Source organism: Stigmatopora argus, chromosome 7 (assembly GCF_051989625.1).
Source record: "Stigmatopora argus isolate UIUO_Sarg chromosome 7, RoL_Sarg_1.0, whole genome shotgun sequence".
Taxonomy (NCBI): Eukaryota; Metazoa; Chordata; class Actinopteri; order Syngnathiformes; family Syngnathidae; genus Stigmatopora; species Stigmatopora argus.
The window spans coordinates 1079801-1106156 of record NC_135393.1 but is presented as its reverse complement, the minus strand read 5'-3'; the positions used below and the strand labels follow the sequence as shown (position 1 = coordinate 1106156).

The window sequence follows — 26356 nt, the reverse complement described above, 5'->3', positions numbered from 1 at the left end:
AATAACAGGAAATGTAGCAGCTGATCTTACCCACGTATTGATTGTGGGTAAAGTTTTATTCTGAGTGCCATTGCCTGTCGGCGTTGTGTGCACGAGTATACTTCATTACCCAGAAAGCCCTCTTTTCCCCGCGCATGCGCGTTGTGCGTTTCCTGGTCTGAATAACTCATCCGGTCCTCGTAAATATTGTTATACACGAAAGATATGCAAAAAAAAATGCCATGGCCACCTGGCTTGGTCGCATCACGAAATTTTGACCGCATCACGGGCGAATTATTCGATCGAAATTTCCCTCGTAAGACGAGCATTTTGTATGACGGGCGGTCGTATGACGAGGTACCACTGTATTAGGTGCTAATAACAATAATAAATTAATAACTAAAAGGTGTTCGTTAAACAGAAGGCAATTACCTATCTTTTCTGTAAAATTGGTGCTAATACATCAAATTCCTTGGGAGCTATTGAAGATATTAGGTGCTGATAAATTAATAATTAATAAATGTAATGTATTATTGAAAAACCAATAATTGTTCCTTAAAAATAACGTGATGACCTATCTTTTCTGTAAATTTGGTGTCAATCTGTCAATTGGCTTGGGAGCTATTGAAGATATTAGGAGCTAATAACAGTAATAAATTAAATTAATAAATTGAGTGGGTTGTTGAAAAACTAAAAATGTGTTTGTTAAACACGAGGTAATTACCTATCTTTTCTGTAAATTTGGTGTCAATATGTCCATCGGCTTGGGAGCTATTGAACAGAATATGTGCTAATAACAATAACAAATTAATAATTAATAAATGGAATGTTTTATTGAAAAAACAAAAGGTGTTCCCTAAACAGAAGCTAAATACCTATCTTTTCTGTAAATTTCGTGGCAATACGTCAAATTGATTGGGAGTTATTGAAGATATTAGGTGCTAATAACAGCAATAAAGTAATAATTAATAAATGGAGTGGGTTGTTGAAAAACTAAAAAGGTATTTGTTAAACAAAAGGTAATTACCTATCTTCTGTAAATTTCGTGTCGATCTGTCAAATGGCTTGGGAGCTATTGAACAAAATTGGTGCTAATAACTAATAAATTAATCTATAATCCTTAAAATGATTTATGGGTCTGTGAGTGTGTATGCGTGTGTATGTTAAGATTATTTCGCTAAGTTTGTCCAAATCGTCCAACATAGAGGGTTGAATTTTTTTATTGTGGCCAGAAACGACTGTCGGATCCTAATAGATGTGATTGAATTTCTTCACCTTCTCTGTGTGTAAACTCAATCTTTTATTTGTTAAACAACCATTTTTCAAAAGAGAATTTTTTTTACAACGCAACAATTGTCTTTTGGTTCTAAACAAGCAGAGTTCGGTGAACGTGCATGTGAAACTTATGGGGTTCGGTGAATGCGCATATGAAACTGGTGGGGTTCGGCAGCTCCAACAAGGTTAAGAACCACTGGTTTAGAGGCTGTTATTTCTTCAAAAGGAGGATCTAATAAATATTCATGTAATTTTCTGAGTGCCCAAATTCATGCAGCTGCTTACTTTTGTTTTAGTAATTATTGCACACTTTCTCTAAATCCTATAAACGTAAATTTCACTTTTCAAATATCACTGTGATTGCTATATGATATATTTAAATGAAATTGCTGACCCAAACAACCAATTATTTATAAAGGAAAATATTGAAAATGATCAGGAGTGCCCAAACTTTTTCATGACTGTATTGTTTTCACTTTTCAATATTAACTAGGCAACTTTTTTTTCATTTTAATTGTGCCTGCAGAGACACAGCGAAAAAGGCTAAGGATGCAACGAGGAGGATGCCATTCCTCAAAGAGAGGATTTCGTACCAACAGAAGAGGACTACTCAAAGGAGGATCAACTCAAAGAAGTAGCAAGGAAGGTCCTGTAACCAGTACTGTCTCTTTCCTCAAGATCAAGTCTGGTAGGAGAGGAGTGAGATTAAGGGGTGGTTCAAGGATGCAGCAAAGAGGTGCTTCTACTGAGGATTCTGGTGATGGGGATGAAATCGAGGAAGATGGCGAAAGTGTAATGGGAGACCAAGATCAATATCTTGATGAAAGTAGTCGGAGGCCTAGAACCGATGATGAGGAAGATGAGTGTGAGAAAGAGGAATTTGACCCAGAAGAAGAGGACATGTACCTAGAATATGAAGAAGACCAGGAAGGACCCTGGGATTCTGATGAAGAACCCCCAGTACTCCTGATGTCTGATCTGAGTGATGACATACTTTCCGGTTCCTATCTGACTGTGACTCTTCAGCGCCCCACCAAGACCACCGATAAACAACCTGGTAAGTACATTGTGTGTATTGTGCATGGTTCAATGTCAATGGGACTGGGCCAGCATTCTCCTCCTACCGTCTTTCCGGGCGGGCTCCCTACTGTTGCCTCTGCCCTTCTCGTTCGAGGGGGGGGATGTGGGTTCATCTTGTTGGATGTGTGGTATTGTAATTAATTTGGAATGTCACCTAAAACAGGACTTGGACAAATAAAATTACTAAAGGAAAACACATGAACACCTTGTTAGCGTGTTATGTCATTTGAAAACAGAACACCTTGTTAGCGTGTTATCTGTCATTTGAAAACATCTATTACTTTTTCTCTCGTGAAACCTTTTCTACGCTTTTTGAATTTATTAAAAACTAATGTGTTTTTTTTTCGTCATAGTTTTTATTGTTCCAAAAATGGAAGCTGCCATGGGTCTTAGGACTCCCCCAGTAAATGCATGTGTTCGCTCAAGCGTCAACCGGAACAACACTTTTTCCAAACCTTTGCGGTTCAAGAGGAGCGACACCACACAGGATGGCCAAATCCCATATTGCACTGTAAGGTTGGTGTTTTGCATTTTAATTTATTTAGAATGGAGCACAACGTGGAAGGCAAGAAGTGCAATAATTAGATAAATATACAATTTTAAAATATTAAATGTTTCATTAAAATGCTCTTTTTTAATATCTATTTCAATTTGTATTTTTAATTGTTCAACATACATTTATTTCAACGTGATACGATTTGCGATACTAGGCTCAGAATAAAAATGATCTCACGATATGGTGATACAGAAATTATTCGTACGTGGGTGAGAAATTCATTCTACAATGTTCTACAGCAGTGATCCTCAACCACCGCACAACGATAAAAGATAAAAGTGGGGAGTTCATTTATGGATGGATGTGTGGGTGTGTGTGCACCTGGAAACTCTGACGTTTCTAAATGACGTGGAAATGGGTCCCACCTTACTACTAAATTGGGTCAGCGCGGCCAGCACCATCGTGTCTCACCCAGTCTTTCCGTCACGACTGTAAATTACGTGGAAAGGCGTCCTACCTTACAACTAAATTGGGTCAGTGCGGCCAGTACCATCATGAGCTGTTGTGTGAATGCATAGGTGAAGCAGTGTTGACAGATTAGGCGGATTCCTACATACCTGGGTGGGTTATATATACGGTGTGATTGGTTTGAAACCTTTGTCATCTGGGAATCCTGATCCTCGACTGGAAAAGCTAACTCTTGCGACATGGAATCTCACATCCCTGGTCGGGAAGAAGCCCGAGCTAGTGCGTAGGGTTGAGAAGTTCAGGCTCAGTGTAGTCAGGCTCACCTCTATGCACAGCTTGATCTCTGGTACCACTTCTCTCGAGGGGGGTTGGACACGCTTCCACTCTGGATTCAGCTACGGTGAGAGGCAATGAGCAGGTGTGAGCATATGCCAGGGGTCCCCAAACTTTTTCCTGTGAGGGCCACATAACCTTTCCCTTCTCTGATGGGGGGCCGATGTCAGTTTGTAACAGAAAAAGTGTGACGATCGAAGGGGAGCTTAAAATTTTTATTGTTTTCCAGAAAGCCACACATAGCCAAATAACCCTTTCCAGGTTCTTTACAGAAAAAAAAGTCAGGAAACAAATAACACTATTAATGAAATAAATAATAACTAAATAACCCTCTCTGAGATCTTTACAGAAAAAACAGGAAATAAATAACACTATTTATGAAATAAATAATAACTAAATAACTCTCTGGGTTCTTCATAGAAAAAAAGCCATGGAACATTAACTTTCTGTTGTGCCATGCACAATCTTATCAGATAAAAGTTCAGCTCAGTTGTCAGAGCAGAATCTCTCACGTCAACACTTTGCAGCACAGTGATTGCTGGTGAATTAGGCAGTGGACTCGTGGCGAAGCGGTGAGACCCCTTTTTTCCAACTCCCGGTTCATGCGTCCCATTAGACCGCGAGTTTCGCCCACCATGCTAGGAGCCCCGTCAGTCGTGATGCTAGCTAGCTTTGACCAGTCCAGGTCCAACTTCTCCATGGTTTGGCACACTTTGTCAAAAATATCCTCTCCCGTTGTAGTCCCTTTGAGACTTTGGAGGGCTGCCAGATCCTCGCATATCTCAAAGTTTGCGCTAACTCCACGAATAAAAATGAGCAGTTGCGCTGTGTCTTGCACGTCCGTGCTTTCATCCAGTGCTAATGAAAAAAAGTCAAATTCTTTTGTCTTCTGCTGCAGCTGGGCATATACATTACTCCCGATTTCTTCAACGCGTCTGGTGATTGTACTTGCCGACAGACTTACAGCATTAAATGCATCTTTCTTCTCGGGACACACCTCCTCCGCGACAGCATCCATACATTTCTTAACAAACTCTCCGTCAGTGAAAGGCTTACCGCTGCTTGCTATCAGTTTTGCAACTGGAAGGCTGGCCCGAACGGATGCCTGGTTCAGCTGAGCTTGGCGTACAAATGTATTCTGCTGAGATAGTAGTTCACTTTTTCGCTTTGAGTTTGTCTGCTCGTATTTGGCCTTGCAAGCTATCGTACTTGTCTTTGTGACGGGATTCATAGTGTCGGCGAAGATTGTATTCTTTGAATACCGCCACCGTCTCTTGACAGATGAGACAAACAGCCTTTTCTTTGCATTGAACAAAAAAATAATCGTTTGTCCACTCCAGGTTAAATACCCTGCATTCTGAATCAATTTTTCTCTTACCTAACTTTTTCGCCATTATTCCATTCTCTCTTTGACAGGGCGGGGCCTGGGATTTTTTGGGGGGAAGAAAAAAAATTCTGGATTTTTTTTTTCTTCCAAATAGTAAATAAATCCGATAGCATCTCTGGTATTGTTCAGAGGGCCGGGCCAAATGTGCTGACGGGCCGTAGTTTGGTGACCCCTGGCATATGCCTTGGCCCCTTTTTGGCATCCTTTAGGTGCTGGAGAGTGCCCCCACTCTCTCTTTCTGCTGGGGGACTTCAATGCTCACATGGGCAATAAACGTGAGACCTGGAGGAGAGTGATTCAAAAGAAGACCGGCCCCATCCCACGCCTGATCAGAACCCAAAGGCCTTTACATTGGGGTTCATTCCGATAGAAGAGAGGGTCGCATCCCTCCGCCTTGAGGTAGAGAATGGGTCCTGACTGTTGTTTGTGCTTACACACCAAACAGCAGTTCCGAGTACCCACAAGGCTCACGGGCAATGACAGACCCAAATATTTTGTGAGGGTCCCCCAGGAAAGTGGCTGAGTCCCCGGTCCCACTGACATCTCCAACAGAGCTTCTCACATGTCCGGGGAGAGGCGGGGGACATTGAGTCCGAGCGTACCATGTTCCGCACCTCTATTGCCAATGTGGCTGATTGGAACTGCGGCTGCAAGGTGTTGTGGTGGCGGCAATCTCAGAACTTGCTGGTGGACACCGGCGGTAAGGGATGTCGTCAATCTGGAGTCCTATCAGGCCCTTTTGCCCAATTCTACACAGGAAGCAGCTGAAGATTACCGGCTGGTTAAGCAACATGCGGTTCTGCGGGTCTTTATGGAACAAACCCAGACATTTGAGGAGTACGGGGAAGCAATGGAGAAACAATTCCAGATGGCTTCAAGGAAATTCTGGTCCATCATTCGACATCTCAGGAGAGGAATGCAGTGCACTACCAACACTGTTTATAGTGGAAATGGGGCGTTGCTGACCTCCCCACTGGATGTTAAAAGCCCCTGGACCAAAATCTTTGAAGACCTCAACACCACCAAGACACCTTTCCATCAATAAACAGAGCCTGGGGACTCTGTGGCGGATTCTCCTATCTCTGGGGTTGATGTCACTGAAGTGATCAAAAAGCTCCTTGGGTGGCAAGGCTTCAGGGGATCTTTTTGGACTTGGAGAAGGTGTTTGGCCGTGTCCCCCGGGGAGACTTCTGTTGAGTACTGAGAGTTAAACGCCGCCAAGTCAGCTATATGTCACCGATTATATTCATAACTTTTATGGGCAGAATATTTATATGCAGCCGTTGAGGAGGTCTGGTATTGTGGACTCAATATTGCATCTCTACCTTTTAGAGATGTGATCTTCAACTCTCACTATAAAGCTTCGGAACAGAGTTTGAAGTGGTCTGGATGAAAATCAACACCTCAGAATCAGCAGCTCTAATCAAAGACCATGGTCCTCAGTCGGAAAAAGATGCCATGCCCACTCTGGGTCAAGGATTAGGTCCTTCCCTAAGGGTCTTGTTCACGAGTAAGGGAAAAATGGAGCAGAAGCGCGACAGGCGGATCGGTGTGGTATCTGAGATGATGAATATATTTTTACCGGTTGATCTACATTCCTACCCTCATTAATGGTCACAAGGTGTGCTTCTGAAAGAACAAGAATCCGAATACAAGCGGCTGAAATGAGTTTCCTTTGCGGGATGTCTGGACTCTCCCCTTTTGCATTTAAAAAAATGCAACGCACACCACCAGCTGAACAGCTGAATTTAAACACTGTAGCCTTTATGATAACTATAGTCATTCTGGGTTGCCTGACGGCTGAGTCGTCAGCGCCTCACAGTTCTGGGGTCCTGGGTTCGAATCCAGGTCGGTCCTCCAGTGAGGACTTTACATGTTCTCCCAGAACCTGCGTGGGTTTTCCCCGGGTTCTCTGGTTTCCTCCCACATTCCAAAAACATGCATGGTAGGCTGGTTGGAAACTCTAAATTGCCCCGAGGTATGAATGTGAATGGTTGTCCGTCTCCTAATTTAATCCGTTCCAATCAGATCCCCAAAACTACTCCCGAAACCTTCATCTTATCTCACCTCATCTTCTTCCGCTTATACAAAGTCGGGTCGCGGGGGCAGCAGCTTCAGGAGGGAAGCCCAGACCTCCCTCTCCCCACGCATTTCATCCAGCTCTTCAGGGAGTATCCCAAGGCGTTCCCGGGCCAGCTGGGAGACATAATCTCCCCATTGTGTCCGAGGTCAGCCCCGTGGTCTCCTCCCGGTGGGACATGCCCGGGACACCTCCTGAGGGAGGCGGCCAGGAGGCATCCTGAACCGCTATCCCACCTGACATCAGGCCAGAGTTGGGGGACACCCTGAATTGGTGGCCAGCCAATAGCAGGGCACAAGGAGACAAACAACCATTCACGCTCACACTCATACCTAGGGGCAATTTAATGCGTCCAATTAGCCTACCATGCATGTCTTTGGTCATTAATGAATAGTACTTCTTTGTCTCATCTGATCTTCTGCTTTATCCGAAGTCGGGTAACGGCGGCAGCAGCTTCAGCAGGGAGGCCCAGCCACTTTATCTAACTCTTCCGGGAGGATCCCAAGGCGTTTCCGAGCCAGCCGGGAGACATAGTCCAGCATGTCCGAGGTGCCCTGTGGCCTCCTCCCAGTGGGTCATGCCCGGGGGAGGTGTCCATATCCGTATCCTGATCAGATGCCCGAGCCAACTCATCTGGCTCCTCTTGATCCGGAGGAGGAGCGGCACTACTCCTAGCCCCTCCCGGATGACCGAGCTTTTCACCTTACCTCTAAGGGAGAGTCTGGACATCCTCCAGAGGAAACTCATTTCAGCCGCTTGTACAGTGGTACCTCGAGATACGAGCTTAATGTGTTCCGGGACTGAGCTCTTATGTCGATTTTCTCGTAAATCAAACGAAAGTTTCCCATAGAAATGAACTAAAAATAAATTAATTATCTCCAATCCTCTGGAAAAAAAAATCCCAAAACAGGATATTGGATTGGAAAAACATTTTTATTTGTTCTAATTCGCCATTGATTAACAAAGCAACAAATAACTAGTGGTTTAACAGTAAAATGTGTTTAATAGAACTAAAATTTGACGGATTTCGCGGAGGGAAGAGAGATGGACAGAGAGAGGGGGGACTTTTTGCACGGCAACGCGCTCGTAACATAACATAAACAAATTTAAATGAAGTTGGATTACGATGCAGACACTCAAAAATAAGTTTAATCTAACCTTACACTAAACTTAATTCTATTTTTGTTTTAAATTTTGATACCTTTCTTCTCCCGGGTTGGCTCTATTTGCCCCACCTCCACCCTGACTTTCAGATGCAACCTATCGAGGGTTGTTTGCTTTTGTCTTCCCTTCAAAATATTCCCAAAATGATGCACACAAATGTCCTCACAATAGGATAACGCACGACCACTTGGCAACGAGAAGTAATATATACACCATTCACACTGACTAACGGGAAAAAAAACACTGAAAAAAATGCAAGGCCCAGTGCTCGTAGAGACATTACACGAGGGAGTTGCGACCAGAGAGACATTACAAGAGGGAGTTGCGGGGAGAGTGCCTATGATATTCTTATGAACAGCCTCTCGCATCTTCTGTCTGCTCGTATATCAAAATGTGTCTCGTATCTCAAGATAAATATTTGCTCAAAATTTTACTCGTATCTGAGTAGAGGTGCCACTGTATCCGAGATCTCATTCTTTCGGTCACGACCTACAGCTCGTGATCATAGATGCCCGGGCAGGGGACACGGTCGAACGCCTTCGCCAAGTCCACAACGCACATGAAAACTGGTTGGGCTAACACCCATGACCCCAAAGAACCCTGCTGAGGGTGTAGATCTGATCCACTGTTCTACAGCCAGGACGAAAACCACACTGCTCCTCTTGAATCCAAGATTCCACCTTCTGGCGGACCCTCCTCTAGTACCCCAGAATAGACCTTCCGGGGAGGCTGAGGAGTGTGATTCCCCGGTAATTGGAACACATCCACCGGTCCCCCTTTTTAAAAAGGGGAACCACCACCCCGGTCTGCCAATCCAGAGGCACTGTCCCCGATGTCCACGCGATGTTGCAGAGACATGTCAACCAAGACAGCCCCAAAACATCCAGAGCCTTTAGAAACTCGGGGTGGATCTCATCCACCCCCTGGGCCTCGCCACCGAGCAGCTTTTTAACCACCTCGGTGACTTCAACCTCAGAGAATAGAGAGTCCCCCGGCTCTGCTTCCTCATGGGATGGTGCGTCGGTGAAATTGGGGAGGTCTTAAAAGTAGTCAGCCCACCGATTCTCAACATCCCGAGTCGAGGTCAGCAGCACCCCACTATGTTGACGGTGGACTGCTTCCTCCTTCTGAGACGTCGGATGGTGGACCAAAATTTCCTTGAAGCCACCCGGAAGTCGTTCTCCATGGCCTCACCAAACTCCTCCCATGCCCGGGTTTTTGCCTCAGAGACGACCAGAGCTTCGTGCCGCTTGGCCACCCGGTACTCGTCAGCTGCCTCCGGAGTCCCATATGCCAAAAAGGCCCGGTAGGACTCCTTTTTCAGTTTGACGGTATCCCTTACCGCCGGTGTCCATCCGCGGGTTCTGGGGTTGCCGCCACGACAGGCACCGACCACTTTGCGGCCGCAGCTCCGGTCTGCCGCCTCAGCAATAGAAGCGCGGAACATGGTCCACTCGGACTCAATGTGCCTCGCCTCTTCTCAAACATGAGAGAAGCTCTGTTGTAGGTAGGAATTGAAACTCCTTTTGACAGGGGACTCCGCAAGGCGTTCCCAACAGACCATCACGAAACGTTTGGGTCTCCCGTGCCTCACTGGCATCTGACCCCACCGTCGGAGCCGACTCACCACCAGGTGGTGATCGGTCGACAGCTCCGCCGCTCTCTTTCCCCGAGTGTCCAAGACATGCGGCTGCAGGTCCGATAACATGACCACAAAGTTGATCATCGTAAGGTGGCCTAGGGTGTCCTGCTGCCAAGTGCACATATGGACACCCTTATGCTTGAACATGGTGTTCATTATTGTTAATCCACGACGAGCGCAGAAATCCAACAATAGAACACCACTCGGGTTTCGATCAGGGGGATGTTCTTCCCAATTACTCCCCCTCCAGGTCTCACTGTCATTGCCCACGTGAGCATTGAAGTCCCCCACCAGAACGAGGGAGTCCCCCGAAGGGGCACTCTCCAGCACCCCCCTCCAAGGACTCCAAAAAGGTTGGGTACTCTGAACTGCTGTTTGGTGCATACGCACAAACAACAGTCAGGTCCAGTCCCCGACCCCAAGACGGAGGGATGCTACCCTCTCGTCCACTGGTGTAAACCCCAACATACAGGCACCGAGCCGGTGGGCAACAGGTATGCCCACACCCGCTCGGGGCCTCTCACCGTGGGCAACTCCAGAGTGAAAGAGTGTCCAACCCCCCTCGAGAGGAGTGGTACCGGAACACAAGCTGTGCGTAGAGGTCGAGCCGAAATTTCTCAACCTCCCGCAATGGCTCAGGCTCTTTCCCATCCCGCAACCTTGTAAAAATTATGAAAGTACACCAATTTTGTATGAAATTTGGACAAAAAACAAAAACAATAAACAAAGATAAGAACATTTATTTTAAGCCATTCAGTGAAATATATTTTCAATGGTGATTGTTTTTTTAAGACTTTTAATAATTATTCTAAATTGTGCACAGCAATCATCATCAAGCTTGGTGATAGCAATAGTCATGAACACTTTGATAACACCACGCTTAATCTTTTTACTTGTACCATAACTTTTTTGCGCCTATTATGAAAAGCCAAGAATAAACTTGCATTAAGCACATTAAGAAAAACTGAAGAAACAACGTGTTCAAACTGAACAGTGTTAAAGTTACATAAATGATGAACTCGCCGCCGGAGTGTCTCCACCATGGTCCTGGAATAACATTTTAAAAAATTCCCAGAAACTGTCCGTTTGGTCATATGGTGGCACTCGTACTCCATCGATGGCCGCTACCCCTGTAACATCAAGTGAGAGAGCAACTCTATCGTGGCAATTTCAAAATAAAATACAAGATTTTACAAAAGGATGTCTGGATTTTTTTTTATTTCACGCCATTACCACCTTCAGGCACCATAACATTGTGTAAAGCTTTAGCCTTACCTCGGATTATATTTGCATCCAGGGTAATAAATTTCAACTTGTCCAACAAAGTCACTTTTTCATTCATTGCTAGCATTTTTCGCTTTTTCTTTGGCTCGGTTGATGCAGGAACGGATAGAGAGCGTTTAGGCGCCATGCGGGGGCTGCAGAAATGCAGAGAAGAATTGGCCAACCAGCGTCCGAGAACTCCCGGTGGGTGTTGGCCAATCGGCATCCAAGATGTCACGAGGGTGCTCACATTCGGCTTGAATCTTGGCTGTCTGAAATGTTCCTAGGTGGCTATTTATATATATATAAATATTAATATTTTTTGACCCGCGAAGGAGAAATGACACGGGTTCAGAATTCTAGTTTTCCTTTTGTGGTTGTTGCATCGGGATGTGTTGGGCCACCCAGGAAGGATGAGCTTTTTTTTTTATAAGTCTTGATTAGGTTCTAGTTGCAGAACTCGAGTTGAGTATGGTGACAGCTCTTGGGAAGAAATGTCTTCCCAAATAGAGCCATTTAAGTCATCTATATAGTGCAAACATCCCAAAAATTGTAATGTCAGTTTTTTTCCAATATCGTTCAGCCCTATGATGATAGAAATATGATGATAGAATTAGATGTAACCACACTCGTCAAATTGTTATTTGCAGGCCAAGTCGTGGCAACTGTGACATCCGAGGCATTATAGACCAGGCTGTAACCTCAGAGGAAAGGGAACCCTCTACTTCTTCTTTTGCTACACTGTCACCTCCATCCTTGCTGTCCCTATCATCTTTTCAAGATGTGAATGGGAGTGGAGGAGGAGAAAAGGAAGTGTGGGTGTCTGTTTTCAGATACCTAAACAGAGCTGAGCTGCTGAAATGCATGACTGTCTGTAAAGCCTGGTATAAGTGGTATGTACTAGATGCAGGTTTTACCTAATATAAACCTAAACAGGTTGCATCGGGATTGTACTGCGAAAATTCCAAGTTATCCATCTTATTTGATACAGGAGCTTTGATAAGCATCTTTGGAGACATCTGGATTTGAGTCGATTCAACCCGCTTAGTAACCAGGCCTTATCGGGTATCATAAAACATCAGCCCACCTGTTTGGACCTCTCTTGGACACCCCTGGCCAAGAGACAGCTCAACTGTCTTCTCACTAGGCTTCCAGGTTTGAATATTACTATTTTCTTACAGGTCTGAGTCACAGTAGAAGTAATCTGAGCCCCAGCTTCACTGGGAAGTCTTTGAGACCTTCCCAGACCAAAGCTGAAACATATCCCCCTGAAGTTGGGCAGACATATTTTACATGCCCAAAAACAGTCTAGGTGATGATCAAAATGGATATAAGTAACCTGGCCTTTCAGTCGCTAAGCCAGCCACATAATGATAATGACTGCGAGAATGAAGATTTGGGTGGTAAATCCAGAGATTGAGTTATTTATTATCCTGGCTGCTTTACACTGAGTTGGGAACAACCCGAGCAGATGTTGTAGTCCACTGCTTTATGAATTTCTTGGAATTACTACTTCCACAACCAGCAGAGGTGAATTCTTCATATCATCAACGTTGAAAAATTTATTGAATCTTTTTCCAACTCCAATGCACCTCTAGTCATCTTGAGATGTTATCCAGTGTATCTTGATCCGGACAGAAACCAAATTATGGCTCCTCTATCATATTTTTTTGCTAGCGGCTAACCTTTCCTTAAGTGTAGATAGCCTCTCTAGTTTGGAAAATAATGGCACAGCCCATTTTCCCTAATGAGGGCTACTGTCTGTGTTACCCATGCAATGTTGAACAACCACAAGAATTAATGGCAATATAAACATTTTTTTCTATCCAATTCTTTTTCATATTAACTTTCTCTCTTGAAGGTCTTCGAGAATTAAGGGTGGCTGGTCTGACTTGGTCATGTTTGTCAGCATTGGTCTCGCCTTCTCTTCCCTATCTTCGCCTTCTGGATTTGCGTTGGTGTGACGGCATTAAAGATACCCAATTTAAAGAACTCGTCACTCAACATGGTGAGATGAAGCTAAACTTAGCATGCTTTTTAACATTTTTTGCTTTTACACTTTGATAAAGTTAAAAATGTTGCACTCCCTCTGTTTTCAGCTTCACAGTCATCTCGTTGCAGACTAAAAAACATAGTGGCCCTGTACCTGTCTGGTCTAGATATAAATGAATCCACTTTAAGACTTATGCAGCATCATATGCCGCACTTGGAGAAACTGGACTTATCTCACTGCAAGAACATTAAGGATTCTTCCATAGCTTTGCTGGCAGCAGGGGGGACAAGCACTCGCAACAACCTCAAAGAAGTCATTCTAGCAGGTATTTTATCAACAGTTTGCATTTGTCCAAAGGCACAGTATAAATTGATAATATCAATAAACAAATAATTAGGAAAATCTTCAACATAAGTAAATATTAAAATTTACTGTTAATTATTATGATAATCTTGTCAGTTTTGTTTTTTTTTTTAAATAACGAAACAAACTAATCTAGAATAAGGACAATATTAACATTTCCGCAATCTTGAAAATTCCAAAATAACCTGGAAATGCTTTAATGCTGGTCTTTAATCTCCCATAGGTAAATTAGTCCTTCCGAGTCACTTCCTCTTTGTTATGAGTCACTTTGTTTTGGTTGACAAAAGTGAACTGCAACTTTAGTTATCTTTTTGTTTTTTTGTAAACTTAAGAGTCAATCGGAGGCAACGAGTATTTTTCTTTTTTGTCCTAGTCAATGCAATAGCTTGAAACAGCGTATGTTTTAACAAAGGGAGCAGGAGCAAACTGAGTTTGATTGTGCTTTTTGGGCATAATATTTACTCGTGTTAATATCAGTCAAAGCATTTAAACATCCAGAAATCCGTCAGTCCTGTTCTGTATCCGACATAGAGTTCGGCAAAGTGGGCAAGTTTTCCATGCAACATGCTAGGTTCCATCTCACTGTCAGAGTCAGAATTCTCCTTGTGGTGTTCCACAAAAGCGATGCCGGCTTTGGGGAGAGCTCTAACTATAATACTAGTCGTAACTTCAGCCCAGGCATCTTCAAATCACCGCGTAACTGCCAGTCTTTGTATAACTATATTTGCCTATTGGACATTCATCACTCACAATCCATTTGCAACTTTATTTTGAATGCCCTATTCAGGCCAATGTCGAGTGGCTGGAGTTCCTCTGTCAAGCCTCCCAGAATGATGGTAAACTCTGAGTTCATATGCCGGCCGGGTTTCACGTTTCACTTCGGCTGGGAGATGAGCCCACACGATCAGCGGGGGGGGGGGGGGGGGGGGGGGGGATGTGTGGAAAAAGCTATTCGGTCTCCTCACATACACCTCATTAAGCTACTCTTTAATTTTCTCCTCGTCCATCCATCCCCTCTGGTTAGCTTTGACAATGACTCCATCAAGAAAACTTTTCTTTAGGGAATGCTTCCTCTTGAAAATTCCCATGGTTACTAGTTTCTGACCGTTCTCATGGCAACCGAGCACAACAGTGAAAGCTGCCTTTCCAGGCCTATTGTACAGTGGGGCAAATAAGTATTTAGTCAACCACCAATTGTGCAAGTTCTCCTACTTGAAAAGATTGGAGAAGCCTGTAATTGTCAAAATGGGTAAACCTCAACCATGAGAGACAGAATATGGAAGAAGAAAAAAACAGAAAATCACATTGTTTGATTTTTAAAGAATTTATTTCCAAACTAGAGTGGAAGATAAGTATTTGGTCACCTATAAACAAGCAAGATTTCTGGCTGTCAAAGAGGTTTAACTTCTAAGGAGGTCTAACGAGATCTTCACTCGTTACCTGTATTAATAGCATCTGTTTTAACTCATTATCGGTATAAAAGACACCTGTCCACAACCTCAGTCTCTCACACTCCAAACTCCACTATGGCCAAAACCAAAGAGCTGTCGAAGGACACCAGAGACAATTGTAGACCTGCACCAGGCTGGGAAGACTGAATCTGCAATAGGTAAAACGATTGGTGTAAAGAAATCAACTGTGGGAGCAATTATTAGAAAATGGAAGACATACAAGACCACTGATAATCTCCCTCGATCTGGGGCTCCATGCAAGATCTCACCCTGTGGCATCAAAATGATAACAAGAACAGTGATCAAAAATCACAGAACCACATGGGGGGACCTAGTGAATGACCTACAGAGAGCTGGGACCACAGTAACAAAGGCTACTATCAGTAGCACAATGCGCCGCCAGGGACTCAAATCCTGCACTGCCAGACGTGTCCCCCTGCTGAAGCCAGTACACATCCAGGCCCGTCTGCGGTTCGCTAGAGAGTATTTGGATGATCCAGAAGAGGACTGGAAGAATGTGTTATGGTCAGATGAAACCAAAATAGAACTTTTTGGTAGAAACACAGGTTCTCGTGTTTGGAGAAGAAAGAATACTGAATTGCATCCCAAGAACACCATACCTACTGTGAAGCATAGGGGTGTAAACATCATGCTTTGGGGCTGTTTTTCTGCAAAGGGACCAGGACGACTGCTCTGTGTAAAGCAGGGGTCTCAAACTTGCGGCCCGCGGGCCAACTGCGGCCCTCGGGACGATAATTTGCGGCCCCCGTCTTAATATGAAAGATTAATGTTCGTGCGGCCCGCAAAATTGATATGAATGACACTTGTGTTCGGAGCAATGTTCCCTCTAAGCTGCGCGTGTGCGCAATTGCGCACTACTCTCGTCTTCTCTGCGCAGTAGCAATCATATGGCGCGCAGTAAAATAAAAAATCGATTTTTTTTTTTTTTTATTTTAATTTTTTTTTTTTTTACTCCTTTCCCCATGATGGCGCCGTTTAAGTGGCAGCCAGTGGCAGTAGCTCTGTCCACTCATGTTTTTCGTGTTTTACAGCATGTTTTACATGAAAAATTAGAGGGAACATTGACATGCACCTGCTTGTGGCAGGTGTGATACTGGTGTGCCCATAGCGAGCAAAGATGATGTCGTGACCGGATGATTCGCCTAAAGACGTTTCGCCGACGGACGTTTGACAGACGGACAGGTCGTACTAGTATTTGTATTTAATCATTAAACGCTGTTTTCAGCTGGATTTGACCGAATTTGAGAGCATTTTGAGCCGTTTGGCGAATGGACATCTATAGACGTTTTTTTGCCTCCATCGCGATATCATCCAGTATTTGTATTTAATCATTAAATGCTGTTTTAGGATGGATTTGACCCGATTGCTGTCATTTTACGGCTCGGTTCTGCTACATCTGCCTGCCCAAGAGTGCTTATTCCCGGACTGCCATGCCCGCCCAAGAGTGCTTATTCCCGGGCTGCCATTGATGGTAGACGAACATTGATTTTTACTATAATTTGGACAACACCGGCGGCGGGCCGGATTAAAAATCCTAACGGGCCGTATATGGCCCGCGGGCCGAGGTTGAAAAACTTGTACACACACGATCTGGCGGGGCGAGCGCGCGAATCCCGTTTCGGCGAAACCTCCGTTCGGCCGAATGAACGTTCGGTGGAACGTCCATTCGGCGACCTGCCCGGCTGTCAAACGTCCGTCGGCGAAACGTCTTTAGGCGAATCATCTGAGTACCGATGATGTCGCTCACACTGGTACTCAGTGCGCTCAGGGAGGTTGTCTTTCTGCTCAGACCAACAAAAAATTAGAGGGAACTATGGTTCGGAGCTGAATGAACCAATCACGGTGAGGTATACGGCTCTGGAGGGCGGGACATCGGCCGGGCTGTCCAGTGCCTCGCTCACTCACTCATTCATTCCTCCAATCAGCTGGGCGGAGGAGAAGCCGTGAGGCCGATCACTCCGCTCGGCGCGCACACTCCTCCGCTGCTCTCAGCATAGAACTGAATGAGGCGCTATGATCCGTGATCCAGCCTGTGTCAGTGTCTGTAGCCATCTCCGCGATTGAAACGGAGAGCGAAAGTGCACATGCGCCACAAACCCGCGCGACTGAATGTGAAAGATCAACCCGAGACTCATTCCAAGTGGAAAAACATATTACAGAGCCCCAGAGATGTCTCTTTCAAAGCCTGCCGTGAAGAGAAAGGTCGGTGATGAGCACAGACAGTTTCAAGAAAAGTGGGGAGTGCAATATTTCTTTGTTGAACACAGGGGCACCCCGACGTGTCTCAATTACACTGAAAAAGTTGCGGTGCACAAGGAATACAATTTGAAACGTAATTGTACTACGAGACATGCTGAGGAGTACGAAAAATACCAGGGAGATCAGAGAGCCAACCAGGTTGCCAGTCTTAAAACACGTCTTCTGAGGCAACAGGATTTCTTCAAGAAGGCTACCAAAGACAGTAATGCAGCAGTCAAAGCTAGCTACGCCGTTTGTGAGTTGATTGATCCTGTGCTAAGTGATCCCAAATGGCTCATGGACTTGGCTTTTCTTGTTGATATCACACATGAGCTTAATGTACTGAACAAGAAGCTACAAGGCCAGGGGCAACTTGTCAGTGCTGCCTATGACAACGTGAGAGCATTCTGCACTAAACTTGTGTTATGGAAAGCCCAGCTCTCTCAGACAAACCTTTGCCATTTCCCAGCATGCAAGGCTCTCGTGGATGCTGGCACACCATTCATTGGTGAGAAGTATGTTGAGGCCATTTCGAAGCTACAGGAGGAATTTGATCACAGATTTGCAGACTTCAAGACACACAAAGCCACATTTCAAATGTTTGCGGACCCCTTCTCCTTTGATGTGCAAGATGCCCCTCCTGAGCTTCAAATGGAGCTCATTGACCTGCAGTGCAACTCTGCACTCAAAGCCAAGTTCAGGGAGGTGAGTGGAGAAGCAGACAAGCTTGGGCAATTTTTGAGAGAGTTGACCCCCAGCTTCCCTGAACTTTCCCGAAGGTTCAAGCGGACCATGTGCCTTTTTGGGAGCACATACTTGTGTGAGAAGCTCTTCTCCACCTTGAACTTCAATAAGTCCAAGTACAGGTCCAGACTTACTGATGAGCATCTTCAAGCTCTACTGAGGGTCTCCACTGCTTCCTCCCTCAAGCCAAATGTGACTATGTGAGAAGAAGCGCTGCCAGGTCTCTAGCAGCAAGGAGTAGGCAAGAGAAGCCGTGTTCAGAATATTTCATGTTCAATGTTCCATTCAAGTTCAGAAAGTTAAAGGTTAAAGAGCTGTTAATACAGACATTTGAAACGGAATAAAAATAATTCATTTTCTCTACTTAGCCAGCCAGTGTATATCTACTGTATGCTCATTAGTATTATTTGGTTTTGTATTACTGATTGATTTATTTTTTATTCATCTTTAAGTTAATTTATTTAATTCATTATTTTTTGTTAAAAAATAAAGATATTTGATAACATTGGAATGTTTTATCAGTGCTTTTCTTGTGGAAATCCTGATGCGGCCCAGTCTCACCCAGACTCGGCCTCTAGCGGCCCCCAGGTAAATTGAGTTCGAGACCCCTGGTGTAAAGGAAAGACTAAATGGGGCCATGTATCGAGAGATTTTGATTGGAAATCTCCTTCCATCAGCAAGGACATTGAAGATGAGACGCAGATGGGTCTTTTCAGCATGACAATGATCCCAAACACAGCCAGGGCAACAAAGGAGTGGCTTCCTAAGAAGCACTGCTCTAGAGGAGATCTGCATGGAGGAATGGGCCAAAATACCAGCAACAGTGTGTGAAAAGCTTGTGAGGAGTTACAGAAAACGTTTGGCCTCCGTTATTGCCAACAAAGGGTACATAAAGTATTGAGATGAACTTTTGGTATTGACCAAATACTTATTTTCCACCATGATTTGTAAATATATATTTTTTATATCAAACAATGTGATTTTCTGTTTTTTTCCACATTCTGTCTCTCTTGGTTGAGGTTTACCCATGTTGACAATTGCAGGCCCCTCTAATCTCTTCAAGTAGGAAACTTGCACAATTGGTGGTTGACTAAATACTTAATTGCCCCACTGTACATTAGAGAAACGGGGAGTTTCATCATTTAAAAAAACTGAGAAAAAAAAGTGTGAGGAGGAGACAGCAGGGAGACAAACAAGAGCACGAAAAGAACAAGCACAACAGGAGCACCACAAGTCAGGCTTCACCAACCACAGGGAAATCACATCATGGACTGACAAAAGCCCAGAGTCATCTGCCCTGAAGAAAACAAACATCAGCGCTGGATCAAGGAGACCATTGAGAACCGCAAGCAAAGCCATACAACCATCAACAAGGTCGAGGAAGCTTTCATATTCTTTACCATCACCTGCTCCAGGAGCAGCATCCTGGAGGGGTGCACAGATAGCAAGGGGCGTGACTTGTGTTTTTTTCATAGGTAAGTCACAACTTCATCAAACCAGCTGACACCATGCCGCTTAGGTCACCCAAAATCTAAAACTCTAAACATAGAGAACAGATGTAATTTTGTTTAGTATGTTAAAAGTCCTCAGCCTGCCCTGCTGATGTCCTTACCATATTCAGTGTTTTTTTTCCCAGAGCCCTCAGGGCTCTGAACTTGCATTAGCCCGACACACAATCCCTTCTGTGCAATAACTTTGGGGTGTATGAATACTAGTATTAGAACTGAGCCCAGGGAAGTGAATTCCTCGGTAAACTGTCGCGATGGGGGCAAAAAAACGTCTATATACGTCCATTCGCCAAACGGCTCAAAATGCTCTCAAATTCGGTCAAATCCAGCCGAAAACAGCGTTTAATGACTAAATACAAATACTAGTGTTAGAACCGAGCCCAGGGAAGTGAATTCCTCGGTAAACTGTCGCGATGGGGGCAAAAAACGTCTATATACGTCCATGGGCCAAACGGCTCAAAATGCTCTCAAATTCGGTCAAATCCAGCCAAAAACAGCGTTTAATGATTAAATATGAATACTAGTATTAGAACCGAGCCCAGGGAAGTGAATTCCTCGGTAAACTGTCGCGATGGGGCAAAAAAACGTCTATATACGTCCATTCGCCAAACGGCTCAAAATGCTCTCAAATTCGGCCAAATCCAGCCGAAAACAGCGTTTAATAATTAAATACAAATACTAGTATTAGAACCGAGCCCAGGGAAGAGAATTCCTTGGTAAACTGTCGCGATGATATCGCGATGGGGCCAAAAAAAACGTCTATATACGTCCATTCGCCAAACGGCTCAAAATGCTCTAAAATTCGGTCAAATCCAGCCGAAAACAGCGTTTAATGATTAAATACAAATACTAGTATTAGAACCGAGCCCAGGGAAGAGAATTCCTTGGTAAACTGTCGCGATGATATCGCGATGGGGGCAAAAAAAACGTCTATATACGTCCATTCGCCAAACGGCTCAAAATGCTCTCAAATTCAGTCAAATTCAGTCAAATCCAGCCAAAAACAGCGTTTAATGATTAAATACAAATACTAGTATTAGAACCGAGCACAGGGAAGTTAATTCCTCGGTAAACTGTTGCGATGGGGGCAAAAAAACGTCTATATACGTCCATTCGCCAAACGGCTCAAAATGCTCTCAAATTCGGCCAAATCCAGCCGAAAACAGCGTTTAATGATTAAATACAAATACAGACACTCCTCAACTTACGAACGCAATTGGTTCCGAGCGATTGTTCATAAGTTGAATTTGTTTGTAAGTTGATTTAGTGCTATATTTTGTATTATAATTTATGTTTAAGGCCGATATAAGTATATTGAAGGTTTATATAAGTGCATTTGTATGTTTAAGGCTTGTATAAGTAACACGCATTGGTTTGTACTGAAAAAAAAACATTTAATAAAATGGAGAGAATATGTACAGTACTGTAGAGAGAGAGATAGATTTATGTATTAGAAACTGGCCAAAAGAAGCGACCTAATGACGATTGCACAGTTTTCTTCTTTTTTTCATCATAAATGATGCAGTAGCACTGTATGGCATCATTCAATTGATTTGCAAACTTTGTGCAACGTTCAATATTTGGGTCCTGCTGCTCGATCTTTCTGTTTATAAATGGTACTGAATGTGCAACGCTCACCACTTTCTGACGCGCATCAAGCTTCGTTATTATTGCCACTCGTTTCAAATGAAATGGCTTGCCTCTTCCTTGCAACTCCCTCAATAGAAGCCTTTAGCTTTTTACCAACCATATTCAATATTGGATGCATGAGATATTTAATGATACAAATGAAAAAGGTTCTTTGCACACTGGAGATACATTCACGCACTTCCGCATTGCAACGAAGAAGGTAGATGCTGGGTGAGCTGAGCTCTCACAGCGCCAGGCGTCGGTATTAGCGGCGGAAAGAAGTACTACTCCGAAAAAGGGGAAATACAAAATTGGACTTGCGAACATTTTTGGACTTAAACGCAATTTGCAGACATGTTCGTATGTACCGTTGTTCGTAAGTTGAATGTTCGTAAGTAGGGGAGCGTCTGTACTAGTATTAGAACCGAGCCCAGGGAAGAGAATTCCTTGGTAAACTGTCGCGATGATATCGCGATGGGGGCAAAAAAAACGTCTATATACGTCCATTCGCCAAACGGCTCAAAATGCTCTCAAATTCGGTCAAATCCAGCTGAAAACAGCGTTTAATGATTAAATGCAAATACTAGTATTAGAACTGAGCCCAGGGAAGTGAATTCCTCGGTAAACTGTCGCGATGGGGCAAAAAAACGTCTATATACGTCCATTCGCCAAACGGCTCAAAATGCTCTCAAATTCGGCCAAATCCAGCCGAAAACAGCGTTTAATGATTAAATACAAATACTAGTATTAGAACCGAGCCCAGGGAAGAGAATTCCTTGGTAAACTGTCGCGATGATATCGCGATGGGGGCAAAAAAAACGTCTATATACGTCCATCCGCCAAACGGCTCAAAATGCTCTCAAATTCGGTCAAATCCAGCCGAAAACAGCGTTTAATGATTAAATACAAATACTAGTATTAGAACCGAGCCCAGGGAAGAGAATTCCTTGGTAAACTGTCGCGATGATATCGCGATGGGGGCAAAAAAAACGTCTATATACGTCCATTCGCCAAACGGCTCAAAATGCTCTCAAATTCGGTCAAATCCAGCTGAAAACAGCGTTTAATGATTAAATGCAAATACTAGTATTAGAACTGAGCCCAGGGAAGTGAATTCCTCGGTAAACTGTCGCGATGGGGCAAAAAAACGTCTATATACGTCCATTCGCCAAACGGCTCAAAATGCTCTCAAATTCGGCCAAATCCTGCCGAAAACAGCGTTTAATGATTAAATACAAATACTAGTATTAGAACCGAGCCCAGGGAAGAGAATTCCTTGGTAAACTGTCGCGATGATATCGCGATGGGGGCAAAAAAAACGTCTATATACGTCCATCCGCCAAACGGCTCAAAATGCTCTCAAATTCGGTCAAATCCAGCCGAAAACAGCGTTTAATGATTAAATACAAATACTAGTATTAGAACCGAGCCCAGGGAAGAGAATTCCTTGGTAAACTGTCGCGATTATATCGCGATGGGGGCAAAAAAAAACGTCTATATACGTCCATTCGCCAAACGGCTCAAAATGCTCTCAAATTCAGTCAAATCCAGCCAAAAACAGCGTTTAATGATTAAATACAAATACTAGTATTAGAACCGAGCACAGGGAAGTTAATTCCTCGGTAAACTGTCGCGATGGGGGCAAAAAAACGTCTATATACGTCCATTCGCCAAACGGCTCAAAATGCTCTCAAAATCGGTCAAATCCAGCTGAAAACAGCGTTTAATGATTAAATGCAAATACTAGTATTAGAACTGAGCCCGGGGAAGTGAATTCCTCGGTAAACTGTCGCGATGGGGGCAAAAAAACGTCTATATACGTCCATTCGCCAAACGGCTCAAAATGCTCTCAAAATCGGTCAAATCCAGCCGAAAACAGCGTTTAATGATTAAATGCAAATACTAGTATTAGAACCGAGCCCAGGGAAGTGAATTCCTCGGTAAACTGTCGCGATGGGGGCAAAAAAACGTCTCTATACGTCCATTCGCCAAACGGCTCAAAATGCTCTCAAATTCGGTCAAATCCAGCCGAAAACAGCGTTTAATGATTAAATACAAATACTAGTATTAGAACCGAGCCCAGGGAAGGGAATTCCTTGGTAAACTGTCGCGATGATATTGCAATGGGGGCAAAAAAACGTCTATATACGTCCATTCGCCAAACGCTCAAAATGCTCTCAAATTCGGTCAAATCCAGCCAAAAACAGCGTTTAATGATTAAATACAAATACTAGTATTAGAACCGAGCCCAGGGAAGTGAATTCCTCGGTAAACTGTCGCGATGGGGGCAAAAATTGTCTATATACGTCCATTCGCCAAACGGCTCAAAATGCTCTCAAAATCGGTCAAATCCAGTTGAAAACAGCGTTTAAAGATTAAATACAAATACTAGTATTAGAACCGAGCCCAGGGAAGTGAATTCCTCGGTAAACTGTCGCGATGGGGGCAAAAAAACGTCTATATACGTCCATTCGCCAAACGGCTCAAAATGCTCTCAAAATCGGTCAAATCCAGTTGAAAACATCGTTTAATGATTAAATACAAATATTAGTATTTGTATTTAATCATTAAATGCTGTTTTCGGCTGGATTTGACCGAATTTGAGAGCATTTTGAGCCGTTTGGCGAATGGACGTATATAGATGTTTTTTTGCCCCCATCGTGACAGTTTACCGAGGAATTCTCTTCCCCGGGATCGGTTTTAATGTCCAAAGAGCTCCAGTATTTGTATTTAATCATTAAACGCTGTTTTCGGCTGGATTTGACCGAATTTGAAAGCATTTTGAGCCGTTTGGCGAATGGACGTATATAGACGTTTTTTTTGCCTCCATTGCGACAGTTTACAGAAGAATTCACTTCCCTGGGCTCGGTTTTAATGTCCAAAGAGCTCCAGTATTTGTATTTAATCATTAAATGCTGTTTTCGGCTGGATTTGACCGAATTTGAGAGCGTTTTGAGCCGTTTGGCGAATGGACGTATATAGACGTTTTTTTGCCCCATCGCGACATCATCGCAACAGTTTACCAAGGAATTCACTTCCCTCGGCGGCGGGCCGGATTAAAAATCCTAACGAGCCGTATATGGCCCGCAGGCCGAGGTTGAAAAATGTGTACACACACGATCCGGGGGCGGGGCGAGCGTGCGAATCCCGTTTCGGCGAAACCTACGTTCGGCCGAACGTTCATTCAGCCGACCGGCCGTTTGGCCGAATGAACGTTCGGCGGAACGTCCATTCGGCGACCTGTCCGTCGGCGAAACGTCTTTAGGCGAATCATCCGGTCACTCAAAAATTACAAATACAATACAAACTTACAAATTATGTACAAAAATTACAAATACAATACAAACTTACAAATTATGTACAAAAATTACAAATACAATACAAACTTACAAATTATGTACAAAGGGAATTCACAGATGGGAGTTTTTATTAAAACAGTAAAACTTACAAATTATATGCAATGGCTTGTAGGTACTGTACTTTGTTTGCAAATCGATCCGGATTTTCATAGTCTTCCGTGATTAATTTGGGACAATAATAGTACAAAAGAGGCAAGTTTGTCTATACCAGGGGTAGGCAAACTTTTTGATGGCAGCTTATTGATAGTGTTTAATTTGGGACAATAAAATTATAAAAGAGGTTGGTGTGGGATGTATTGGAGGTTGATCACATTGGCAAAAATGTGTCCGAGAGTTCATTGTGTGATTTTTGTTTGGTTGGCTGGAATTATGCACATTTTTTTGTTTGTTTGTTTTTATTCAAAAAGTGCATGGAAAACTGTTTGAATTTGAAATGGCTCGAAGTGTCCCTAAACCTTAGAGAAGTTTCACTTTTGAAATGGAATTCCTGAAATAATTGTTTTCGTGATCTTTGTATAGACAGATTTATTTTTTATTTTTTTACTAGCATTAATAGTATACCTGCAAATGGCACCGGTAGTATTTTCTCACTTAAAGTAATGGAACTTTGGTGTGCACTAAACCAAAGTGTTCTCTCTCCTCCAGTTAATCAAGTACTTCTTTAAATTATACTACTTCTGTGGCTAAGATAATAACCTAGAAAACTGCTGAAACAATTAATAATGGCTTCTGTCTGTGTGCAAAAACAGGTTGTCATCAGCTCAGTGATGGATGCATGCCCTACTTGAAACGCTTCCCCTCTCTAACTCTTGTGGACTTAAGAGGCTGCAAGAACATCAGTATTCAAGCCTGCAATGTCTTCGTCTCTGACCTTTCACACCTTTTTTACTGTATGATAGAGGAGAAGGTCATTCAATGTCTTAACTAACAGGCTGTTGCTTGGTCAAAATTATAATGCCTCTCCTTAGTTTTTTATTTGAAAAACTAAGATTGTAAATGTCTAGGTAAGAAAGAAATGACTCATTTTTGTTATGATTAGCTAAAGGCAAGTATGTTTGCAAACATTTTTGAAATTAGTGAATGGTTTATTTTAAACTGTAACTCAAATTTGAATTCATGGGCATTATTTGAATAAAACAGCCTAACGTGGGTGTTGATGTGTCAGACCTTTGAGTTCATCTCCAGAAATATGGGATGCAAACCAATGTATTCTGTTTATATTTTGGCTCAGTCTGAATAGATTTGAATTCCAATAAACATGGAACTTAATGTACAATTGACATTGAATTCAGTTTCTTTGATATTGTTACATGCCGCTGTCAGCAGCATCTGTTAATTCACATCCTTTTTTAATTTTGGTGTGGTTCTCTACTACTTTGAGTACATTTAGTTCGCGTTATCTCTTCTCCCCTAATTACTTGAGTGCCTAGTTTTGTGCATTATTAGTCCTAGACCTTATATCAGGGGTCCCCAAACTTTTTCCTGTGAGGGCCACATAACTTTTCCCTTCTCTGATGGGGGCCGGTGTCAGTTTGTAACAGAAAAAGTGTGACGATCGTAGGGGAGCTTAATTTTTTTTATTGTTTTCCAGAAAGCCACACAACCAAATAACCCTTTCCAGGTTCTTTACAGAAAAGGCCAGGAAACAAATAATAACACTATTAATGAAATAAATAATAACTAAATAACCCTCTGAGTTCTTCACAGAAAAAACAGGAAATAAATAACACTATTTATGAAATAAATAATAACTAAATAACTCTCTCTGGGTTCTTCATAGAAAAAAAGCCATGGAACACTAACTTTCTGTTGTGCCATGCACAATCTTCTCCCTTTGCTCTGAAGTTTATGCACGACACCACAACCTTCATTACAGAATCCCA

At 43.3% G+C, this 26356-nt stretch overlaps 1 protein-coding gene across 5 annotated transcripts in view; it reads left to right on the top strand.

The window, feature by feature from the left end:
* The window catches only part of LOC144076966 (lysine-specific demethylase 2A-like), a 156819-nt gene extending 131066 nt beyond the window's left edge, over window positions 1-25753 (top strand). For all 5 annotated transcript variants that reach the window (XM_077604365.1, XM_077604363.1, XM_077604364.1 and 2 more), the window contains 7 exons: window positions 1781-2311; window positions 2688-2850; window positions 11818-12060; window positions 12159-12322; window positions 13029-13175; window positions 13267-13485; window positions 25223-25753. In XM_077604365.1, coding sequence (XP_077460491.1) covers window positions 1781-2311; window positions 2688-2850; window positions 11818-12060; window positions 12159-12322; window positions 13029-13175; window positions 13267-13485; window positions 25223-25401 — 1646 coding nt within the window. In that variant the 3' untranslated portion in view covers window positions 25402-25753. The remainder of the gene's footprint in view (window positions 1-1780; window positions 2312-2687; window positions 2851-11817; window positions 12061-12158; window positions 12323-13028; window positions 13176-13266; window positions 13486-25222) is intronic.
* The last annotated feature ends 603 nt before the right edge of the window (window positions 25754-26356 follow it).